Genomic DNA, 21735 nt, shown 5'->3' with positions numbered 1-21735 from the left:
TTCTAAAAGTATTGGTTTAAGATCTATCGAATTTCCTTCTAAGCAGTTACATTGCCTATTATGATAGGTTTTGGAACCCCAAACATCTATCGGATGTTTTATTATAACAGAGAACACCTCGTACACAAGCAAAGCGAGTTATGTTTAGATTACAATACATCCACTTGCTATATGTCATGCTACTCAACCACTTGTTATTACATTAACTACATGAAAACAAAACATGACATCATCAATATAAATTCACATGCAAAAGTGATGTGTGCAACATACATAACATCTACTTTGATACAAATTCCATTTGGAGAATACACGTGATAAAAACTATCAACAGGAAAATTCAACATAAAATTTAATATATATTTGCTATATGACGTTAAAAAGTCAAATAAGGAAACCAAATGCCCCATGAATGGTGATGCGTTAACGTAAGAAAGTCACATCCTAGATTTCAACGTATGAAAAAAGGAACCCGAAAAAACGACAAAATGGTTTGGAAGAGTGGAGAAATAAATAAATAAATAATCAAAATGTACCTAGTTTTTCATGCACAAGCAACGACTTGTGCGTTTATTTTGGGCTTTTTGTTTTTTATTTTTATATATTTATTTTTCAAGCACATGTGGTCTCTAATGTATGGAGGAACAAAATATTATAGTATTTGAAAAGAATCTAGTACCATCTTCGAATCTCTAAATACAATTCGTTTGGTCAACATATTTTTTATGTTTGGAACTCGACTAAAAGCTAATCTTTTAATGGCAGATTATGCACAAGGATCTAGTATCCAAACATAACATACCTGCAACAGTATTTGAAAAAGCAGTATCATTTTTTCTTTTGCTTTTTCATTTGGAGTAACAAATGTTTGTGTGTCTTACAACCAAAAGTATGGCACCGTGCATGGGCATCGCAAAGTCGCTTGTCATTCCTTATGAATGATGATGCATATGTATCGTTAAGTTACAGAATAAATATGATGATGTCCCCACTTCCAACTAGATTGGTAACAAGACATGCGATATAAATTCTCGACGAGCTAAGCAGACAAGAGAAAACACACTACTTTCCATCCATTACTCTAAACATTGGTTACTAACTTTCCTATTTCATATATCCACTATTAAAGATTAGCGATTTGTTAACCATGCCAGGAAAAGGAAATGCAGTTCTAAAAGGAGATTGCAAGGGTAAATGCCACCTGTCAACCATTAATGATAGTTTTGTGGAGACAAGGACACATCATTTCATGGTTAATGGAAAGCCGTTGTATTTTAATGGCTTTAACGCCTACTGGTTAATGTGTATGGCTTCTGATCCATCTACAAGGGTGAAGGTCACAGATGCATTTCAAGAATCTTCCAAGATAGGAATGAACCTGGTTAGGACATGGGCTTTTAGTGATGGTGGCAACAAACCCCTGCAAACCTCTCCCGGTTTTTACAATGAGGACATGTTTAAGGTAACTTTATCTATTATTTTAGCCTCTATTTTTTATTCAACATGATCTGTAAACATTAAAAAGTAATATCTTATCAACCATACGACAAATCGACACGGACATATTGAAATAAAAGTTAGTAATAATCAAGATCACAAACACTTTAACACCTCTGTTTTATGTTACTTGTGATAACCATCCACACATTTTCATTCCAGGGATTGGATTTTGTGATATCAGAAGCGAAAAAGTATGGGATTCACTTGATTCTCAGCTTGGTTAATAACTGGGATGATTTTGGAGGTAAAAAACAATATGTTCAGTGGGCAAGGGATCATGGGGGACAATACTTGAATAGTGATGATGATTTCTTTACTAACGTTGTAGTTAAAGGATATTATAAGAATCATTTGAAGGTATACATATGTTTGGGAAACAATGTTTCCATTATATCACAAAAATTTTCTACAACAGCTGTATGTGCATTTTGTCAAAAAATTTGAGCATGTTGCAAATACTGTTTTGCTACAGACCATTCTTACGAGACGCAACTCAATCACCGGGGTTGACTACAAGGATGATTCCACCATCTTTGCATGGGAGCTAATGAACGAACCCCGCTGCCAGTCTGATCTATCAGGGAAATTTCTACAGGTTCTTGTTTTCTCTGTTTTCTCACAGTTAAGTTGTTCATATGAGAAAATGCCCGAATCAATTATCTAGAAAGAAGGAAATCTTTTACTTTCAAATGATAGGAGTACATAGAGGAAACTGGTTTTTTATTAAACTATATGGTGCATAACCTATAACCATCGGTATCTCTTCTTTGTGCAGGAATGGATAGTAGAAATGGCAGCTGAAATAAAGTCCATTGATAAGAACCATCTTCTCGAAATCGGACTTGAAGGGTTTTATGGGGAATCAATGCCTGAAAAGAAGCAAAACAATCCGGGCTATGAAGTAGGGACCGACTTCATTACAAACAACGGCGTCAACAATGTGGATTTTGCTACAATCCATCTGTATCCCGACCAATGGTATGATCGAGTCTATACCGACATATAAACTCCATCACAATGCTTTTGTTCGTATATATACTTTGCATGTCACGCTAGCCAACACCCGAACGTAGTTAGCATCCTAAAAATGTTTCATGAAATGCATGTTTCTTATTTATAACTAAAACAATCTTTTATGTTATTTAATTTTATTGAATAACATATGTGGGTATTTCGATTTTTGACTTAGGGTTCCGGGAGCTAGCGATGAAGCTCGAGCTAAATTTGTTGAAAAATGGATTAATGCACATATTGAGGATTGTGATTCCATCTTGAGAAAACCTTTACTGATTGCAGAATTTGGCAAGTCCTCTTGGTCTTCAGGTTACACCGTAGAAGCAAGGGATGAGTACTTTGGTGGGATATTCAACACGGCCTATGAAAGTGCAAGAAACCGGGGGTCGTGTTCAGGTACAACTTTTTGGCAAGTCATGGCGGAAGGAATGGATAACTGGGGTGACGGGTACCAAGTTTTCTTTGACCAAAACCCTTCCACTGCTGCAATAATTGCCATACAGTCTCAAAGAATTTCATCACTCGACTCTTCAACCAACCTACAGTTCTCTCCCGTTGCTGTTGAAAAATAATTATGTTGGGTTCCTGAACAAATAATTATCCCTTTCGAGATAAAATGATATTTCTCTCTGCCGCGTTACTTACCTTTAGAAAATGTGAAGTTTAAATAGTGAAATGAAAATAAAGATAGAGCTAGCAACCATTTTGCATGAAACAAAATAGTTCCACCCTATTAGTAATGTTGTACCGCGGGTAACTTCAACTCAGTATTGTTAGACGAAGTGGGAAAATTGATGCATTTCCTTTTTATCTAAATATGGTAATATATGTAAGGTATTTTTATGTGTTTTCTTAGCTTTTGTCTATCTTTTCTTAATGTTATAAATATTTTGTCTATCAAACACACAAGTCACGTCAACATATGTAAATCCTTTTATATGTATTCAAACCACTTTTTGATCGCAGATCATCGACGAGAGGAATATTAATATTAGTTGATAAGGGATATAGGTCATGATATATCATTAAATATCAAGATTTTTGACCTAAATTTTGTATTACACTTGTGCCTTTGGGGTGGTGATACTTAAATGAACAAATATTTTCCCGAGTTTTATACTAAAAAGTCTCATTATTTTGGAATTTTTTTTTGATAAATTCATAAATCTTTTTTTTAACAAAAAAGTCTCGTTATTTTGGGAAAATCATATAATCTGTCTTTCCCAATTAAAAAAACTTTTTCCTTAATTTGGGCAAAATGTTAAACGATCTGGTTTATTCTATTCAAAAAAAAAAGATTTAGGACTTTATCAAAAAAAATCTCAAAATAATTAGACTTTTCTTCATGAAATGCATACTTATCCTATTAATATTGCTTGACAAAGGATATAAGTCATGATATACCAATGATTATTATGCCTTTAGATCTTGATTTTGAATTAAAATTATGTTTGTGGGAGTTGTGATACTTAAACAAACCATTACTTAATACCGACCGAAATGTGTGTGTGTATATGTATGTGTGTGTCTGTGTGTGAGAGACAGGGGGAATGTATAAAGCTATTGGATGACTTTTTCCAAGTGATTTAAACCAAAAAAAAAACATCTTGTTAATATGCCACTAAACCTATTTCAATATAATTTGTAGAATACTAATTCATGTTTTAACCAATATTACCTATGTTGTAACAAACAAAAGAAGATCAATTCAAAACTATTTAAGTTATTTTTGACATCAAACTCCTAATAAAGAAGATAAATGATTAAGTTACGTATGCTGGTGAAGAAAATATAGTCTTAAGGAGTAATTAACAAATATGTTGGTGTCTTGGCGCAAATGTTATTTTTTGGTAATCTAAAATCCAATTTTTTTAAACAAATACATAAATCATTATTAATACACATATATTAGGGTCTTGGCAGAAATGTTACTTTTATTGTAATCTATAATATGAATATTTATGTCAGCAAACTCAGAATTATGATGATCATTTTTCATGAAACCTTTCCAATTATGAGGTTGTTTTCTCAATATAATAAGTAAAATCATTGATTAATACAACTGGGCTCATAGAAGAACTAAACTGATTATTTCTCATTTGCCTACAAGATTATATAATAGGGAACTCAAATTAACTGGAGTTCAAAAATTCCTGCTTTATTTTCGATCGCAAGGTTATATCAGCAACTATAAACTTAAGGTTTAGTCGTACCTTTGAAATATCCTTTATCAATACTGGGAATAAATTTTGGTGCATTGTAAGCCTTAGGCCCTCAAGCGACTGTAAACTTTTTAGTCATACCTTTGAAATACACTTTATCAATATTGGGTAGACATTTTGGTGCAATGTTTATCTTAGGCATGCAGTCTTAAACCTAACAATTGTTTGTTTAATTTTATATTTATAATTTTCATAATTTTCTTTATAATTAACATTAATATCGATTAAATTAATTAATATAAGGTGAGGGTCATTTTTATAAACATCTAGCATTTATCACCAAAGATTTATAATATATGTAATGTGTACAAGTGTAGTCTGAATAAACTTTAATTAATGAGTAATCATACACTACTTAGTATCGATGCACGAACACATAAAAAATGATAAGGGAGTGTTTCCTCACTAGTCTTCTAAAAGTATTGGTTTAAGATCTATCGAATTTCCTTCTAAGCAGTTACATTGCCTATTATGATAGGTTTTGGAACCCCAAACATCTATCGGATGTTTTATTATAACAGAGAACACCTCGTACACAAGCAAAGCGAGTTATGTTTAGATTACAATACATCCACTTGCTATATGTCATGCTACTCAACCACTTGTTATTACATTAACTACATGAAAACAAAACATGACATCATCAATATAAATTCACATGCAAAAGTGATGTGTGCAACATACATAACATCTACTTTGATACAAATTCCATTTGGAGAATACACGTGATAAAAACTATCAACAGGAAAATTCAACATAAAATTTAATATATATTTGCTATATGACGTTAAAAAGTCAAATAAGGAAACCAAATGCCCCATGAATGGTGATGCGTTAACGTAAGAAAGTCACATCCTAGATTTCAACGTATGAAAAAAGGAACCCGAAAAAACGACAAAATGGTTTGGAAGAGTGGAGAAATAAATAAATAAATAATCAAAATGTACCTAGTTTTTCATGCACAAGCAACGACTTGTGCGTTTATTTTGGGCTTTTTGTTTTTTATTTTTATATATTTATTTTTCAAGCACATGTGGTCTCTAATGTATGGAGGAACAAAATATTATAGTATTTGAAAAGAATCTAGTACCATCTTCGAATCTCTAAATACAATTCGTTTGGTCAACATATTTTTTATGTTTGGAACTCGACTAAAAGCTAATCTTTTAATGGCAGATTATGCACAAGGATCTAGTATCCAAACATAACATACCTGCAACAGTATTTGAAAAAGCAGTATCATTTTTTCTTTTGCTTTTTCATTTGGAGTAACAAATGTTTGTGTGTCTTACAACCAAAAGTATGGCACCGTGCATGGGCATCGCAAAGTCGCTTGTCATTCCTTATGAATGATGATGCATATGTATCGTTAAGTTACAGAATAAATATGATGATGTCCCCACTTCCAACTAGATTGGTAACAAGACATGCGATATAAATTCTCGACGAGCTAAGCAGACAAGAGAAAACACACTACTTTCCATCCATTACTCTAAACATTGGTTACTAACTTTCCTATTTCATATATCCACTATTAAAGATTAGCGATTTGTTAACCATGCCAGGAAAAGGAAATGCAGTTCTAAAAGGAGATTGCAAGGGTAAATGCCACCTGTCAACCATTAATGATAGTTTTGTGGAGACAAGGACACATCATTTCATGGTTAATGGAAAGCCGTTGTATTTTAATGGCTTTAACGCCTACTGGTTAATGTGTATGGCTTCTGATCCATCTACAAGGGTGAAGGTCACAGATGCATTTCAAGAATCTTCCAAGATAGGAATGAACCTGGTTAGGACATGGGCTTTTAGTGATGGTGGCAACAAACCCCTGCAAACCTCTCCCGGTTTTTACAATGAGGACATGTTTAAGGTAACTTTATCTATTATTTTAGCCTCTATTTTTTATTCAACATGATCTGTAAACATTAAAAAGTAATATCTTATCAACCATACGACAAATCGACACGGACATATTGAAATAAAAGTTAGTAATAATCAAGATCACAAACACTTTAACACCTCTGTTTTATGTTACTTGTGATAACCATCCACACATTTTCATTCCAGGGATTGGATTTTGTGATATCAGAAGCGAAAAAGTATGGGATTCACTTGATTCTCAGCTTGGTTAATAACTGGGATGATTTTGGAGGTAAAAAACAATATGTTCAGTGGGCAAGGGATCATGGGGGACAATACTTGAATAGTGATGATGATTTCTTTACTAACGTTGTAGTTAAAGGATATTATAAGAATCATTTGAAGGTATACATATGTTTGGGAAACAATGTTTCCATTATATCACAAAAATTTTCTACAACAGCTGTATGTGCATTTTGTCAAAAAATTTGAGCATGTTGCAAATACTGTTTTGCTACAGACCATTCTTACGAGACGCAACTCAATCACCGGGGTTGACTACAAGGATGATTCCACCATCTTTGCATGGGAGCTAATGAACGAACCCCGCTGCCAGTCTGATCTATCAGGGAAATTTCTACAGGTTCTTGTTTTCTCTGTTTTCTCACAGTTAAGTTGTTCATATGAGAAAATGCCCGAATCAATTATCTAGAAAGAAGGAAATCTTTTACTTTCAAATGATAGGAGTACATAGAGGAAACTGGTTTTTTATTAAACTATATGGTGCATAACCTATAACCATCGGTATCTCTTCTTTGTGCAGGAATGGATAGTAGAAATGGCAGCTGAAATAAAGTCCATTGATAAGAACCATCTTCTCGAAATCGGACTTGAAGGGTTTTATGGGGAATCAATGCCTGAAAAGAAGCAAAACAATCCGGGCTATGAAGTAGGGACCGACTTCATTACAAACAACGGCGTCAACAATGTGGATTTTGCTACAATCCATCTGTATCCCGACCAATGGTATGATCGAGTCTATACCGACATATAAACTCCATCACAATGCTTTTGTTCGTATATATACTTTGCATGTCACGCTAGCCAACACCCGAACGTAGTTAGCATCCTAAAAATGTTTCATGAAATGCATGTTTCTTATTTATAACTAAAACAATCTTTTATGTTATTTAATTTTATTGAATAACATATGTGGGTATTTCGATTTTTGACTTAGGGTTCCGGGAGCTAGCGATGAAGCTCGAGCTAAATTTGTTGAAAAATGGATTAATGCACATATTGAGGATTGTGATTCCATCTTGAGAAAACCTTTACTGATTGCAGAATTTGGCAAGTCCTCTTGGTCTTCAGGTTACACCGTAGAAGCAAGGGATGAGTACTTTGGTGGGATATTCAACACGGCCTATGAAAGTGCAAGAAACCGGGGGTCGTGTTCAGGTACAACTTTTTGGCAAGTCATGGCGGAAGGAATGGATAACTGGGGTGACGGGTACCAAGTTTTCTTTGACCAAAACCCTTCCACTGCTGCAATAATTGCCATACAGTCTCAAAGAATTTCATCACTCGACTCTTCAACCAACCTACAGTTCTCTCCCGTTGCTGTTGAAAAATAATTATGTTGGGTTCCTGAACAAATAATTATCCCTTTCGAGATAAAATGATATTTCTCTCTGCCGCGTTACTTACCTTTAGAAAATGTGAAGTTTAAATAGTGAAATGAAAATAAAGATAGAGCTAGCAACCATTTTGCATGAAACAAAATAGTTCCACCCTATTAGTAATGTTGTACCGCGGGTAACTTCAACTCAGTATTGTTAGACGAAGTGGGAAAATTGATGCATTTCCTTTTTATCTAAATATGGTAATATATGTAAGGTATTTTTATGTGTTTTCTTAGCTTTTGTCTATCTTTTCTTAATGTTATAAATATTTTGTCTATCAAACACACAAGTCACGTCAACATATGTAAATCCTTTTATATGTATTCAAACCACTTTTTGATCGCAGATCATCGACGAGAGGAATATTAATATTAGTTGATAAGGGATATAGGTCATGATATATCATTAAATATCAAGATTTTTGACCTAAATTTTGTATTACACTTGTGCCTTTGGGGTGGTGATACTTAAATGAACAAATATTTTCCCGAGTTTTATACTAAAAAGTCTCATTATTTTGGAATTTTTTTTTGATAAATTCATAAATCTTTTTTTTAACAAAAAAGTCTCGTTATTTTGGGAAAATCATATAATCTGTCTTTCCCAATTAAAAAAACTTTTTCCTTAATTTGGGCAAAATGTTAAACGATCTGGTTTATTCTATTCAAAAAAAAAAGATTTAGGACTTTATCAAAAAAAATCTCAAAATAATTAGACTTTTCTTCATGAAATGCATACTTATCCTATTAATATTGCTTGACAAAGGATATAAGTCATGATATACCAATGATTATTATGCCTTTAGATCTTGATTTTGAATTAAAATTATGTTTGTGGGAGTTGTGATACTTAAACAAACCATTACTTAATACCGACCGAAATGTGTGTGTGTATATGTATGTGTGTGTCTGTGTGTGAGAGACAGGGGGAATGTATAAAGCTATTGGATGACTTTTTCCAAGTGATTTAAACCAAAAAAAAAACATCTTGTTAATATGCCACTAAACCTATTTCAATATAATTTGTAGAATACTAATTCATGTTTTAACCAATATTACCTATGTTGTAACAAACAAAAGAAGATCAATTCAAAACTATTTAAGTTATTTTTGACATCAAACTCCTAATAAAGAAGATAAATGATTAAGTTACGTATGCTGGTGAAGAAAATATAGTCTTAAGGAGTAATTAACAAATATGTTGGTGTCTTGGCGCAAATGTTATTTTTTGGTAATCTAAAATCCAATTTTTTTAAACAAATACATAAATCATTATTAATACACATATATTAGGGTCTTGGCAGAAATGTTAGTTTTATTGTAATCTATAATATGAATATTTATGTCAGCAAACTCAGAATTATGATGATCATTTTTCATGAAACCTTTCCAATTATGAGGTTGTTTTCTCAATATAATAAGTAAAATCATTGATTAATACAACTGGGCTCGTAGAAGAACTAAACTGATTATTTCTCATTTGCCTACAAGATTATATAATAGGGAACTCAAATTAACTGGAGTTCAAAAATTCCTGCTTTATTTTCGATCGCAAGGTTATATCAGCAACTATAAACTTAAGGTTTAGTCGTACCTTTGAAATATCCTTTATCAATACTGGGAATAAATTTTGGTGCATTGTAAGCCTTAGGCCCTCAAGCGACTGTAAACTTTTTAGTCATACCTTTGAAATACACTTTATCAATATTGGGTAGACATTTTGGTGCAATGTTTATCTTAGGCATGCAGTCTTAAACCTAACAATTGTTTGTTTAATTTTATATTTATAATTTTCATAATTTTCTTTATAATTAACATTAATATCGATTAAATTAATTAATATAAGGTGAGGGTCATTTTTATAAACATCTAGCATTTATCACCAAAGATTTATAATATATGTAATGTGTACAAGTGTAGTCTGAATAAACTTTAATTAATGAGTAATCATACACTACTTAGTATCGATGCACGAACACATAAAAAATGATAAGGGAGTGTTTCCTCACTAGTCTTCTAAAAGTATTGGTTTAAGATCTATCGAATTTCCTTCTAAGCAGTTACATTGCCTATTATGATAGGTTTTGGAACCCCAAACATCTATCGGATGTTTTATTATAACAGAGAACACCTCGTACACAAGCAAAGCGAGTTATGTTTAGATTACAATACATCCACTTGCTATATGTCATGCTACTCAACCACTTGTTATTACATTAACTACATGAAAACAAAACATGACATCATCAATATAAATTCACATGCAAAAGTGATGTGTGCAACATACATAACATCTACTTTGATACAAATTCCATTTGGAGAATACACGTGATAAAAACTATCAACAGGAAAATTCAACATAAAATTTAATATATATTTGCTATATGACGTTAAAAAGTCAAATAAGGAAACCAAATGCCCCATGAATGGTGATGCGTTAACGTAAGAAAGTCACATCCTAGATTTCAACGTATGAAAAAAGGAACCCGAAAAAACGACAAAATGGTTTGGAAGAGTGGAGAAATAAATAAATAAATAATCAAAATGTACCTAGTTTTTCATGCACAAGCAACGACTTGTGCGTTTATTTTGGGCTTTTTGTTTTTTATTTTTATATATTTATTTTTCAAGCACATGTGGTCTCTAATGTATGGAGGAACAAAATATTATAGTATTTGAAAAGAATCTAGTACCATCTTCGAATCTCTAAATACAATTCGTTTGGTCAACATATTTTTTATGTTTGGAACTCGACTAAAAGCTAATCTTTTAATGGCAGATTATGCACAAGGATCTAGTATCCAAACATAACATACCTGCAACAGTATTTGAAAAAGCAGTATCATTTTTTCTTTTGCTTTTTCATTTGGAGTAACAAATGTTTGTGTGTCTTACAACCAAAAGTATGGCACCGTGCATGGGCATCGCAAAGTCGCTTGTCATTCCTTATGAATGATGATGCATATGTATCGTTAAGTTACAGAATAAATATGATGATGTCCCCACTTCCAACTAGATTGGTAACAAGACATGCGATATAAATTCTCGACGAGCTAAGCAGACAAGAGAAAACACACTACTTTCCATCCATTACTCTAAACATTGGTTACTAACTTTCCTATTTCATATATCCACTATTAAAGATTAGCGATTTGTTAACCATGCCAGGAAAAGGAAATGCAGTTCTAAAAGGAGATTGCAAGGGTAAATGCCACCTGTCAACCATTAATGATAGTTTTGTGGAGACAAGGACACATCATTTCATGGTTAATGGAAAGCCGTTGTATTTTAATGGCTTTAACGCCTACTGGTTAATGTGTATGGCTTCTGATCCATCTACAAGGGTGAAGGTCACAGATGCATTTCAAGAATCTTCCAAGATAGGAATGAACCTGGTTAGGACATGGGCTTTTAGTGATGGTGGCAACAAACCCCTGCAAACCTCTCCCGGTTTTTACAATGAGGACATGTTTAAGGTAACTTTATCTATTATTTTAGCCTCTATTTTTTATTCAACATGATCTGTAAACATTAAAAAGTAATATCTTATCAACCATACGACAAATCGACACGGACATATTGAAATAAAAGTTAGTAATAATCAAGATCACAAACACTTTAACACCTCTGTTTTATGTTACTTGTGATAACCATCCACACATTTTCATTCCAGGGATTGGATTTTGTGATATCAGAAGCGAAAAAGTATGGGATTCACTTGATTCTCAGCTTGGTTAATAACTGGGATGATTTTGGAGGTAAAAAACAATATGTTCAGTGGGCAAGGGATCATGGGGGACAATACTTGAATAGTGATGATGATTTCTTTACTAACGTTGTAGTTAAAGGATATTATAAGAATCATTTGAAGGTATACATATGTTTGGGAAACAATGTTTCCATTATATCACAAAAATTTTCTACAACAGCTGTATGTGCATTTTGTCAAAAAATTTGAGCATGTTGCAAATACTGTTTTGCTACAGACCATTCTTACGAGACGCAACTCAATCACCGGGGTTGACTACAAGGATGATTCCACCATCTTTGCATGGGAGCTAATGAACGAACCCCGCTGCCAGTCTGATCTATCAGGGAAATTTCTACAGGTTCTTGTTTTCTCTGTTTTCTCACAGTTAAGTTGTTCATATGAGAAAATGCCCGAATCAATTATCTAGAAAGAAGGAAATCTTTTACTTTCAAATGATAGGAGTACATAGAGGAAACTGGTTTTTTATTAAACTATATGGTGCATAACCTATAACCATCGGTATCTCTTCTTTGTGCAGGAATGGATAGTAGAAATGGCAGCTGAAATAAAGTCCATTGATAAGAACCATCTTCTCGAAATCGGACTTGAAGGGTTTTATGGGGAATCAATGCCTGAAAAGAAGCAAAACAATCCGGGCTATGAAGTAGGGACCGACTTCATTACAAACAACGGCGTCAACAATGTGGATTTTGCTACAATCCATCTGTATCCCGACCAATGGTATGATCGAGTCTATACCGACATATAAACTCCATCACAATGCTTTTGTTCGTATATATACTTTGCATGTCACGCTAGCCAACACCCGAACGTAGTTAGCATCCTAAAAATGTTTCATGAAATGCATGTTTCTTATTTATAACTAAAACAATCTTTTATGTTATTTAATTTTATTGAATAACATATGTGGGTATTTCGATTTTTGACTTAGGGTTCCGGGAGCTAGCGATGAAGCTCGAGCTAAATTTGTTGAAAAATGGATTAATGCACATATTGAGGATTGTGATTCCATCTTGAGAAAACCTTTACTGATTGCAGAATTTGGCAAGTCCTCTTGGTCTTCAGGTTACACCGTAGAAGCAAGGGATGAGTACTTTGGTGGGATATTCAACACGGCCTATGAAAGTGCAAGAAACCGGGGGTCGTGTTCAGGTACAACTTTTTGGCAAGTCATGGCGGAAGGAATGGATAACTGGGGTGACGGGTACCAAGTTTTCTTTGACCAAAACCCTTCCACTGCTGCAATAATTGCCATACAGTCTCAAAGAATTTCATCACTCGACTCTTCAACCAACCTACAGTTCTCTCCCGTTGCTGTTGAAAAATAATTATGTTGGGTTCCTGAACAAATAATTATCCCTTTCGAGATAAAATGATATTTCTCTCTGCCGCGTTACTTACCTTTAGAAAATGTGAAGTTTAAATAGTGAAATGAAAATAAAGATAGAGCTAGCAACCATTTTGCATGAAACAAAATAGTTCCACCCTATTAGTAATGTTGTACCGCGGGTAACTTCAACTCAGTATTGTTAGACGAAGTGGGAAAATTGATGCATTTCCTTTTTATCTAAATATGGTAATATATGTAAGGTATTTTTATGTGTTTTCTTAGCTTTTGTCTATCTTTTCTTAATGTTATAAATATTTTGTCTATCAAACACACAAGTCACGTCAACATATGTAAATCCTTTTATATGTATTCAAACCACTTTTTGATCGCAGATCATCGACGAGAGGAATATTAATATTAGTTGATAAGGGATATAGGTCATGATATATCATTAAATATCAAGATTTTTGACCTAAATTTTGTATTACACTTGTGCCTTTGGGGTGGTGATACTTAAATGAACAAATATTTTCCCGAGTTTTATACTAAAAAGTCTCATTATTTTGGAATTTTTTTTTGATAAATTCATAAATCTTTTTTTTAACAAAAAAGTCTCGTTATTTTGGGAAAATCATATAATCTGTCTTTCCCAATTAAAAAAACTTTTTCCTTAATTTGGGCAAAATGTTAAACGATCTGGTTTATTCTATTCAAAAAAAAAAGATTTAGGACTTTATCAAAAAAAATCTCAAAATAATTAGACTTTTCTTCATGAAATGCATACTTATCCTATTAATATTGCTTGACAAAGGATATAAGTCATGATATACCAATGATTATTATGCCTTTAGATCTTGATTTTGAATTAAAATTATGTTTGTGGGAGTTGTGATACTTAAACAAACCATTACTTAATACCGACCGAAATGTGTGTGTGTATATGTATGTGTGTGTCTGTGTGTGAGAGACAGGGGGAATGTATAAAGCTATTGGATGACTTTTTCCAAGTGATTTAAACCAAAAAAAAAACATCTTGTTAATATGCCACTAAACCTATTTCAATATAATTTGTAGAATACTAATTCATGTTTTAACCAATATTACCTATGTTGTAACAAACAAAAGAAGATCAATTCAAAACTATTTAAGTTATTTTTGACATCAAACTCCTAATAAAGAAGATAAATGATTAAGTTACGTATGCTGGTGAAGAAAATATAGTCTTAAGGAGTAATTAACAAATATGTTGGTGTCTTGGCGCAAATGTTATTTTTTGGTAATCTAAAATCCAATTTTTTTAAACAAATACATAAATCATTATTAATACACATATATTAGGGTCTTGGCAGAAATGTTACTTTTATTGTAATCTATAATATGAATATTTATGTCAGCAAACTCAGAATTATGATGATCATTTTTCATGAAACCTTTCCAATTATGAGGTTGTTTTCTCAATATAATAAGTAAAATCATTGATTAATACAACTGGGCTCGTAGAAGAACTAAACTGATTATTTCTCATTTGCCTACAAGATTATATAATAGGGAACTCAAATTAACTGGAGTTCAAAAATTCCTGCTTTATTTTCGATCGCAAGGTTATATCAGCAACTATAAACTTAAGGTTTAGTCGTACCTTTGAAATATCCTTTATCAATACTGGGAATAAATTTTGGTGCATTGTAAGCCTTAGGCCCTCAAGCGACTGTAAACTTTTTAGTCATACCTTTGAAATACACTTTATCAATATTGGGTAGACATTTTGGTGCAATGTTTATCTTAGGCATGCAGTCTTAAACCTAACAATTGTTTGTTTAATTTTATATTTATAATTTTCATAATTTTCTTTATAATTAACATTAATATCGATTAAATTAATTAATATAAGGTGAGGGTCATTTTTATAAACATCTAGCATTTATCACCAAAGATTTATAATATATGTAATGTGTACAAGTGTAGTCTGAATAAACTTTAATTAATGAGTAATCATACACTACTTAGTATCGATGCACGAACACATAAAAAATGATAAGGGAGTGTTTCCTCACTAGTCTTCTAAAAGTATTGGTTTAAGATCTATCGAATTTCCTTCTAAGCAGTTACATTGCCTATTATGATAGGTTTTGGAACCCCAAACATCTATCGGATGTTTTATTATAACAGAGAACACCTCGTACACAAGCAAAGCGAGTTATGTTTAGATTACAATACATCCACTTGCTATATGTCATGCTACTCAACCACTTGTTATTACATTAACTACATGAAAACAAAACATGACATCATCAATATAAATTCACATGCAAAAGTGATGTGTGCAACATACATAACATCTACTTTGATACAAATTCCATTTGGAGAATACACGTGATAAAAACTATCAACAGGAAAATTCAACATAAAATTTAATATATATTTGCTATATGACGTTAAAAAGTCAAATAAGGAAACCAAATGCCCCATGAATGGTGATGCGTTAACGTAAGAAAGTCACATCCTAGATTTCAACGTATGAAAAAAGGAACCCGAAAAAACGACAAAATGGTTTGGAAGAGTGGAGAAATAAATAAATAAATAATCAAAATGTACCTAGTTTTTCATGCACAAGCAACGACTTGTGCGTTTATTTTGGGCTTTTTGTTTTTTATTTTTATATATTTATTTTTCAAGCACATGTGGTCTCTAATGTATGGAGGAACAAAATATTATAGTATTTGAAAAGAATCTAGTACCATCTTCGAATCTCTAAATACAATTCGTTTGGTCAACATATTTTTTATGTTTGGAACTCGACTAAAAGCTAATCTTTTAATGGCAGATTATGCACAAGGATCTAGTATCCAAACATAACATACCTGCAACAGTATTTGAAAAAGCAGTATCATTTTTTCTTTTGCTTTTTCATTTGGAGTAACAAATGTTTGTGTGTCTTACAACCAAAAGTATGGCACCGTGCATGGGCATCGCAAAGTCGCTTGTCATTCCTTATGAATGATGATGCATATGTATCGTTAAGTTACAGAATAAATATGATGATGTCCCCACTTCCAACTAGATTGGTAACAAGACATGCGATATAAATTCTCGACGAGCTAAGCAGACAAGAGAAAACACACTACTTTCCATCCATTACTCTAAACATTGGTTACTAACTTTCCTATTTCATATATCCACTATTAAAGATTAGCGATTTGTTAACCATGCCAGGAAAAGGAAATGCAGTTCTAAAAGGAGATTGCAAGGGTAAATGCCACCTGTCAACCATTAATGATAGTTTTGTGGAGACAAGGACACATCATTTCATGGTTAATGGAAAGCCGTTGTATTTTAATGGCTTTAACGCCTACTGGTTAATGTGTATGGCTTCTGATCCATCTACAAGGGTGAAGGTCACAGATGCATTTCAAGAATCTTCCAAGATAGGAATGAACCTGGTTAGGACATGGGCTTTTAGTGATGGTGGCAACAAACCCCTGCAAACCTCTCCCGGTTTTTACAATGAGGACATGTTTAAGGTAACTTTATCTATTATTTTAGCCTCTATTTTTTATTCAACATGATCTGTAAACATTAAAAAGTAATATCTTATCAACCATACGACAAATCGACACGGACATATTGAAATAAAAGTTAGTAATAATCAAGATCACAAACACTTTAACACCTCTGTTTTATGTTACTTGTGATAACCATCCACACATTTTCATTCCAGGGATTGGATTTTGTGATATCAGAAGCGAAAAAGTATGGGATTCACTTGATTCTCAGCTTGGTTAATAACTGGGATGATTTTGGAGGTAAAAAACAATATGTTCAGTGGGCAAGGGATCATGGGGGACAATACTTGAATAGTGATGATGATTTCTTTACTAACGTTGTAGTTAAAGGATATTATAAGAATCATTTGAAGGTATACATATGTTTGGGAAACAATGTTTCCATTATATCACAAAAATTTTCTACAACAGCTGTATGTGCATTTTGTCAAAAAATTTGAGCATGTTGCAAATACTGTTTTGCTACAGACCATTCTTACGAGACGCAACTCAATCACCGGGGTTGACTACAAGGATGATTCCACCATCTTTGCATGGGAGCTAATGAACGAACCCCGCTGCCAGTCTGATCTATCAGGGAAATTTCTACAGGTTCTTGTTTTCTCTGTTTTCTCACAGTTAAGTTGTTCATATGAGAAAATGCCCGAATCAATTATCTAGAAAGAAGGAAATCTTTTACTTTCAAATGATAGGAGTACATAGAGGAAACTGGTTTTTTATTAAACTATATGGTGCATAACCTATAACCATCGGTATCTCTTCTTTGTGCAGGAATGGATAGTAGAAATGGCAGCTGAAATAAAGTCCATTGATAAGAACCATCTTCTCGAAATCGGACTTGAAGGGTTTTATGGGGAATCAATGCCTGAAAAGAAGCAAAACAATCCGGGCTATGAAGTAGGGACCGACTTCATTACAAACAACGGCGTCAACAATGTGGATTTTGCTACAATCCATCTGTATCCCGACCAATGGTATGATCGAGTCTATACCGACATATAAACTCCATCACAATGCTTTTGTTCGTATATATACTTTGCATGTCACGCTAGCCAACACCCGAACGTAGTTAGCATCCTAAAAATGTTTCATGAAATGCATGTTTCTTATTTATAACTAAAACAATCTTTTATGTTATTTAATTTTATTGAATAACATATGTGGGTATTTCGATTTTTGACTTAGGGTTCCGGGAGCTAGCGATGAAGCTCGAGCTAAATTTGTTGAAAAATGGATTAATGCACATATTGAGGATTGTGATTCCATCTTGAGAAAACCTTTACTGATTGCAGAATTTGGCAAGTCCTCTTGGTCTTCAGGTTACACCGTAGAAGCAAGGGATGAGTACTTTGGTGGGATATTCAACACGGCCTATGAAAGTGCAAGAAACCGGGGGTCGTGTTCAGGTACAACTTTTTGGCAAGTCATGGCGGAAGGAATGGATAACTGGGGTGACGGGTACCAAGTTTTCTTTGACCAAAACCCTTCCACTGCTGCAATAATTGCCATACAGTCTCAAAGAATTTCATCACTCGACTCTTCAACCAACCTACAGTTCTCTCCCGTTGCTGTTGAAAAATAATTATGTTGGGTTCCTGAACAAATAATTATCCCTTTCGAGATAAAATGATATTTCTCTCTGCCGCGTTACTTACCTTTAGAAAATGTGAAGTTTAAATAGTGAAATGAAAATAAAGATAGAGCTAGCAACCATTTTGCATGAAACAAAATAGTTCCACCCTATTAGTAATGTTGTACCGCGGGTAACTTCAACTCAGTATTGTTAGACGAAGTGGGAAAATTGATGCATTTCCTTTTTATCTAAATATGGTAATATATGTAAGGTATTTTTATGTGTTTTCTTAGCTTTTGTCTATCTTTTCTTAATGTTATAAATATTTTGTCTATCAAACACACAAGTCACGTCAACATATGTAAATCCTTTTATATGTATTCAAACCACTTTTTGATCGCAGATCATCGACGAGAGGAATATTAATATTAGTTGATAAGGGATATAGGTCATGATATATCATTAAATATCAAGATTTTTGACCTAAATTTTGTATTACACTTGTGCCTTTGGGGTGGTGATACTTAAATGAACAAATATTTTCCCGAGTTTTATACTAAAAAGTCTCATTATTTTGGAATTTTTTTTTGATAAATTCATAAATCTTTTTTTTAACAAAAAAGTCTCGTTATTTTGGGAAAATCATATAATCTGTCTTTCCCAATTAAAAAAACTTTTTCCTTAATTTGGGCAAAATGTTAAACGATCTGGTTTATTCTATTCAAAAAAAAAAGATTTAGGACTTTATCAAAAAAAATCTCAAAATAATTAGACTTTTCTTCATGAAATGCATACTTATCCTATTAATATTGCTTGACAAAGGATATAAGTCATGATATACCAATGATTATTATGCCTTTAGATCTTGATTTTGAATTAAAATTATGTTTGTGGGAGTTGTGATACTTAAACAAACCATTACTTAATACCGACCGAAATGTGTGTGTGTATATGTATGTGTGTGTCTGTGTGTGAGAGACAGGGGGAATGTATAAAGCTATTGGATGACTTTTTCCAAGTGATTTAAACCAAAAAAAAAACATCTTGTTAATATGCCACTAAACCTATTTCAATATAATTTGTAGAATACTAATTCATGTTTTAACCAATATTACCTATGTTGTAACAAACAAAAGAAGATCAATTCAAAACTATTTAAGTTATTTTTGACATCAAACTCCTAATAAAGAAGATAAATGATTAAGTTACGTATGCTGGTGAAGAAAATATAGTCTTAAGGAGTAATTAACAAATATGTTGGTGTCTTGGCGCAAATGTTATTTTTTGGTAATCTAAAATCCAATTTTTTTAAACAAATACATAAATCATTATTAATACACATATATTAGGGTCTTGGCAGAAATGTTACTTTTATTGTAATCTATAATATGAATATTTATGTCAGCAAACTCAGAATTATGATGATCATTTTTCATGAAACCTTTCCAATTATGAGGTTGTTTTCTCAATATAATAAGTAAAATCATTGATTAATACAACTGGGCTCATAGAAGAACTAAACTGATTATTTCTCATTTGCCTACAAGATTATATAATAGGGAACTCAAATTAACTGGAGTTCAAAAATTCCTGCTTTATTTTCGATCGCAAGGTTATATCAGCAACTATAAACTTAAGGTTTAGTCGTACCTTTGAAATATCCTTTATCAATACTGGGAATAAATTTTGGTGCATTGTAAGCCTTAGGCCCTCAAGCGACTGTAAACTTTTTAGTCATACCTTTGAAATACACTTTATCAATATTGGGTAGACATTTTGGTGCAATGTTTATCTTAGGCATGCAGTCTTAAACCTAACAATTGTTTGTTTAATTTTATATTTATAATTTTCATAATTTTCTTTATAATTAACATTAATATCGATTAAATTAATTAATATAAGGTGAGGGTCATTTTTATAAACATCTAGCATTTATCACCAAAGATTTATAATATATGTAATGTGTACAAGTGTAGTCTGAATAAACTTTAATTAATGAGTAATCATACACTACTTAGTATCGATGCACGAACACATAAAAAATGATAAGGGAGTGTTTCCTCACTAGTCTTCTAAAAGTATTGGTTTAAGATCTATCGAATTTCCTTCTAAGCAGTTACATTGCCTATTATGATAGGTTTTGGAACCCCAAACATCTATCGGATGTTTTATTATAACAGAGAACACCTCGTACACAAGCAAAGCGAGTTATGTTTAGATTACAATACATCCACTTGCTATATGTCATGCTACTCAACCACTTGTTATTACATTAACTACATGAAAACAAAACATGACATCATCAATATAAATTCACATGCAAAAGTGATGTGTGCAACATACATAACATCTACTTTGATACAAATTCCATTTGGAGAATACACGTGATAAAAACTATCAACAGGAAAATTCAACATAAAATTTAATATATATTTGCTATATGACGTTAAAAAGTCAAATAAGGAAACCAAATGCCCCATGAATGGTGATGCGTTAACGTAAGAAAGTCACATCCTAGATTTCAACGTATGAAAAAAGGAACCCGAAAAAACGACAAAATGGTTTGGAAGAGTGGAGAAATAAATAAATAAATAATCAAAATGTACCTAGTTTTTCATGCACAAGCAACGACTTGTGCGTTTATTTTGGGCTTTTTGTTTTTTATTTTTATATATTTATTTTTCAAGCACATGTGGTCTCTAATGTATGGAGGAACAAAATATTATAGTATTTGAAAAGAATCTAGTACCATCTTCGAATCTCTAAATACAATTCGTTTGGTCAACATATTTTTTATGTTTGGAACTCGACTAAAAGCTAATCTTTTAATGGCAGATTATGCACAAGGATCTAGTATCCAAACATAACATACCTGCAACAGTATTTGAAAAAGCAGTATCATTTTTTCTTTTGCTTTTTCATTTGGAGTAACAAATGTTTGTGTGTCTTACAACCAAAAGTATGGCACCGTGCATGGGCATCGCAAAGTCGCTTGTCATTCCTTATGAATGATGATGCATATGTATCGTTAAGTTACAGAATAAATATGATGATGTCCCCACTTCCAACTAGATTGGTAACAAGACATGCGATATAAATTCTCGACGAGCTAAGCAGACAAGAGAAAACACACTACTTTCCATCCATTACTCTAAACATTGGTTACTAACTTTCCTATTTCATATATCCACTATTAAAGATTAGCGATTTGTTAACC

General features: G+C 32.6%; 4 protein-coding genes across 4 annotated transcripts; all 4 read left to right on the top strand.

Moving 5' to 3' along the window:
* The first annotated feature begins 1147 nt into the window (after positions 1–1147).
* On the top strand, positions 1148–3086 carry LOC145050793 (mannan endo-1,4-beta-mannosidase 4-like). The gene is made up of 5 exons (XM_078998987.1): positions 1148–1462; positions 1660–1857; positions 1973–2095; positions 2276–2478; positions 2690–3086. Exons 1-5 carry the CDS (start codon positions 1148–1150, stop codon positions 3084–3086), a joined length of 1236 nt encoding a protein of 411 aa, XP_078855113.1.
* A 3208-nt stretch (positions 3087–6294) lies between these two features.
* On the top strand, positions 6295–8233 carry LOC145050792 (mannan endo-1,4-beta-mannosidase 4-like). Its single transcript, XM_078998986.1, has 5 exons — positions 6295–6609; positions 6807–7004; positions 7120–7242; positions 7423–7625; positions 7837–8233. Exons 1-5 carry the CDS (start codon positions 6295–6297, stop codon positions 8231–8233), a joined length of 1236 nt encoding a protein of 411 aa, XP_078855112.1.
* Positions 8234–11441: 3208 nt separating this feature from the next.
* Positions 11442–13380, top strand: LOC145050791 (mannan endo-1,4-beta-mannosidase 4-like). Its single transcript, XM_078998985.1, has 5 exons — positions 11442–11756; positions 11954–12151; positions 12267–12389; positions 12570–12772; positions 12984–13380. Exons 1-5 carry the CDS (start codon positions 11442–11444, stop codon positions 13378–13380), a joined length of 1236 nt encoding a protein of 411 aa, XP_078855111.1.
* A 3208-nt stretch (positions 13381–16588) lies between these two features.
* Positions 16589–18745, top strand: LOC145050790 (mannan endo-1,4-beta-mannosidase 4-like). The gene is made up of 5 exons (XM_078998984.1): positions 16589–16903; positions 17101–17298; positions 17414–17536; positions 17717–17919; positions 18131–18745. The coding sequence occupies exons 1-5, from the start codon at positions 16589–16591 to the stop codon at positions 18525–18527; spliced, it is 1236 nt and encodes a 411-aa protein (XP_078855110.1). The 3' UTR covers positions 18528–18745.
* Positions 18746–21735: the final 2990 nt, after the last annotated feature.

Source organism: Lactuca serriola, chromosome 5, assembly GCF_051521515.1.
Source record: "Lactuca serriola cultivar US96UC23 chromosome 5, Lser_US96UC23_V15, whole genome shotgun sequence".
Lineage (NCBI taxonomy): Eukaryota > Viridiplantae > Streptophyta > Magnoliopsida > Asterales > Asteraceae > Lactuca > Lactuca serriola.
This window is presented reverse-complemented; position numbering and strand designations above follow the sequence as displayed.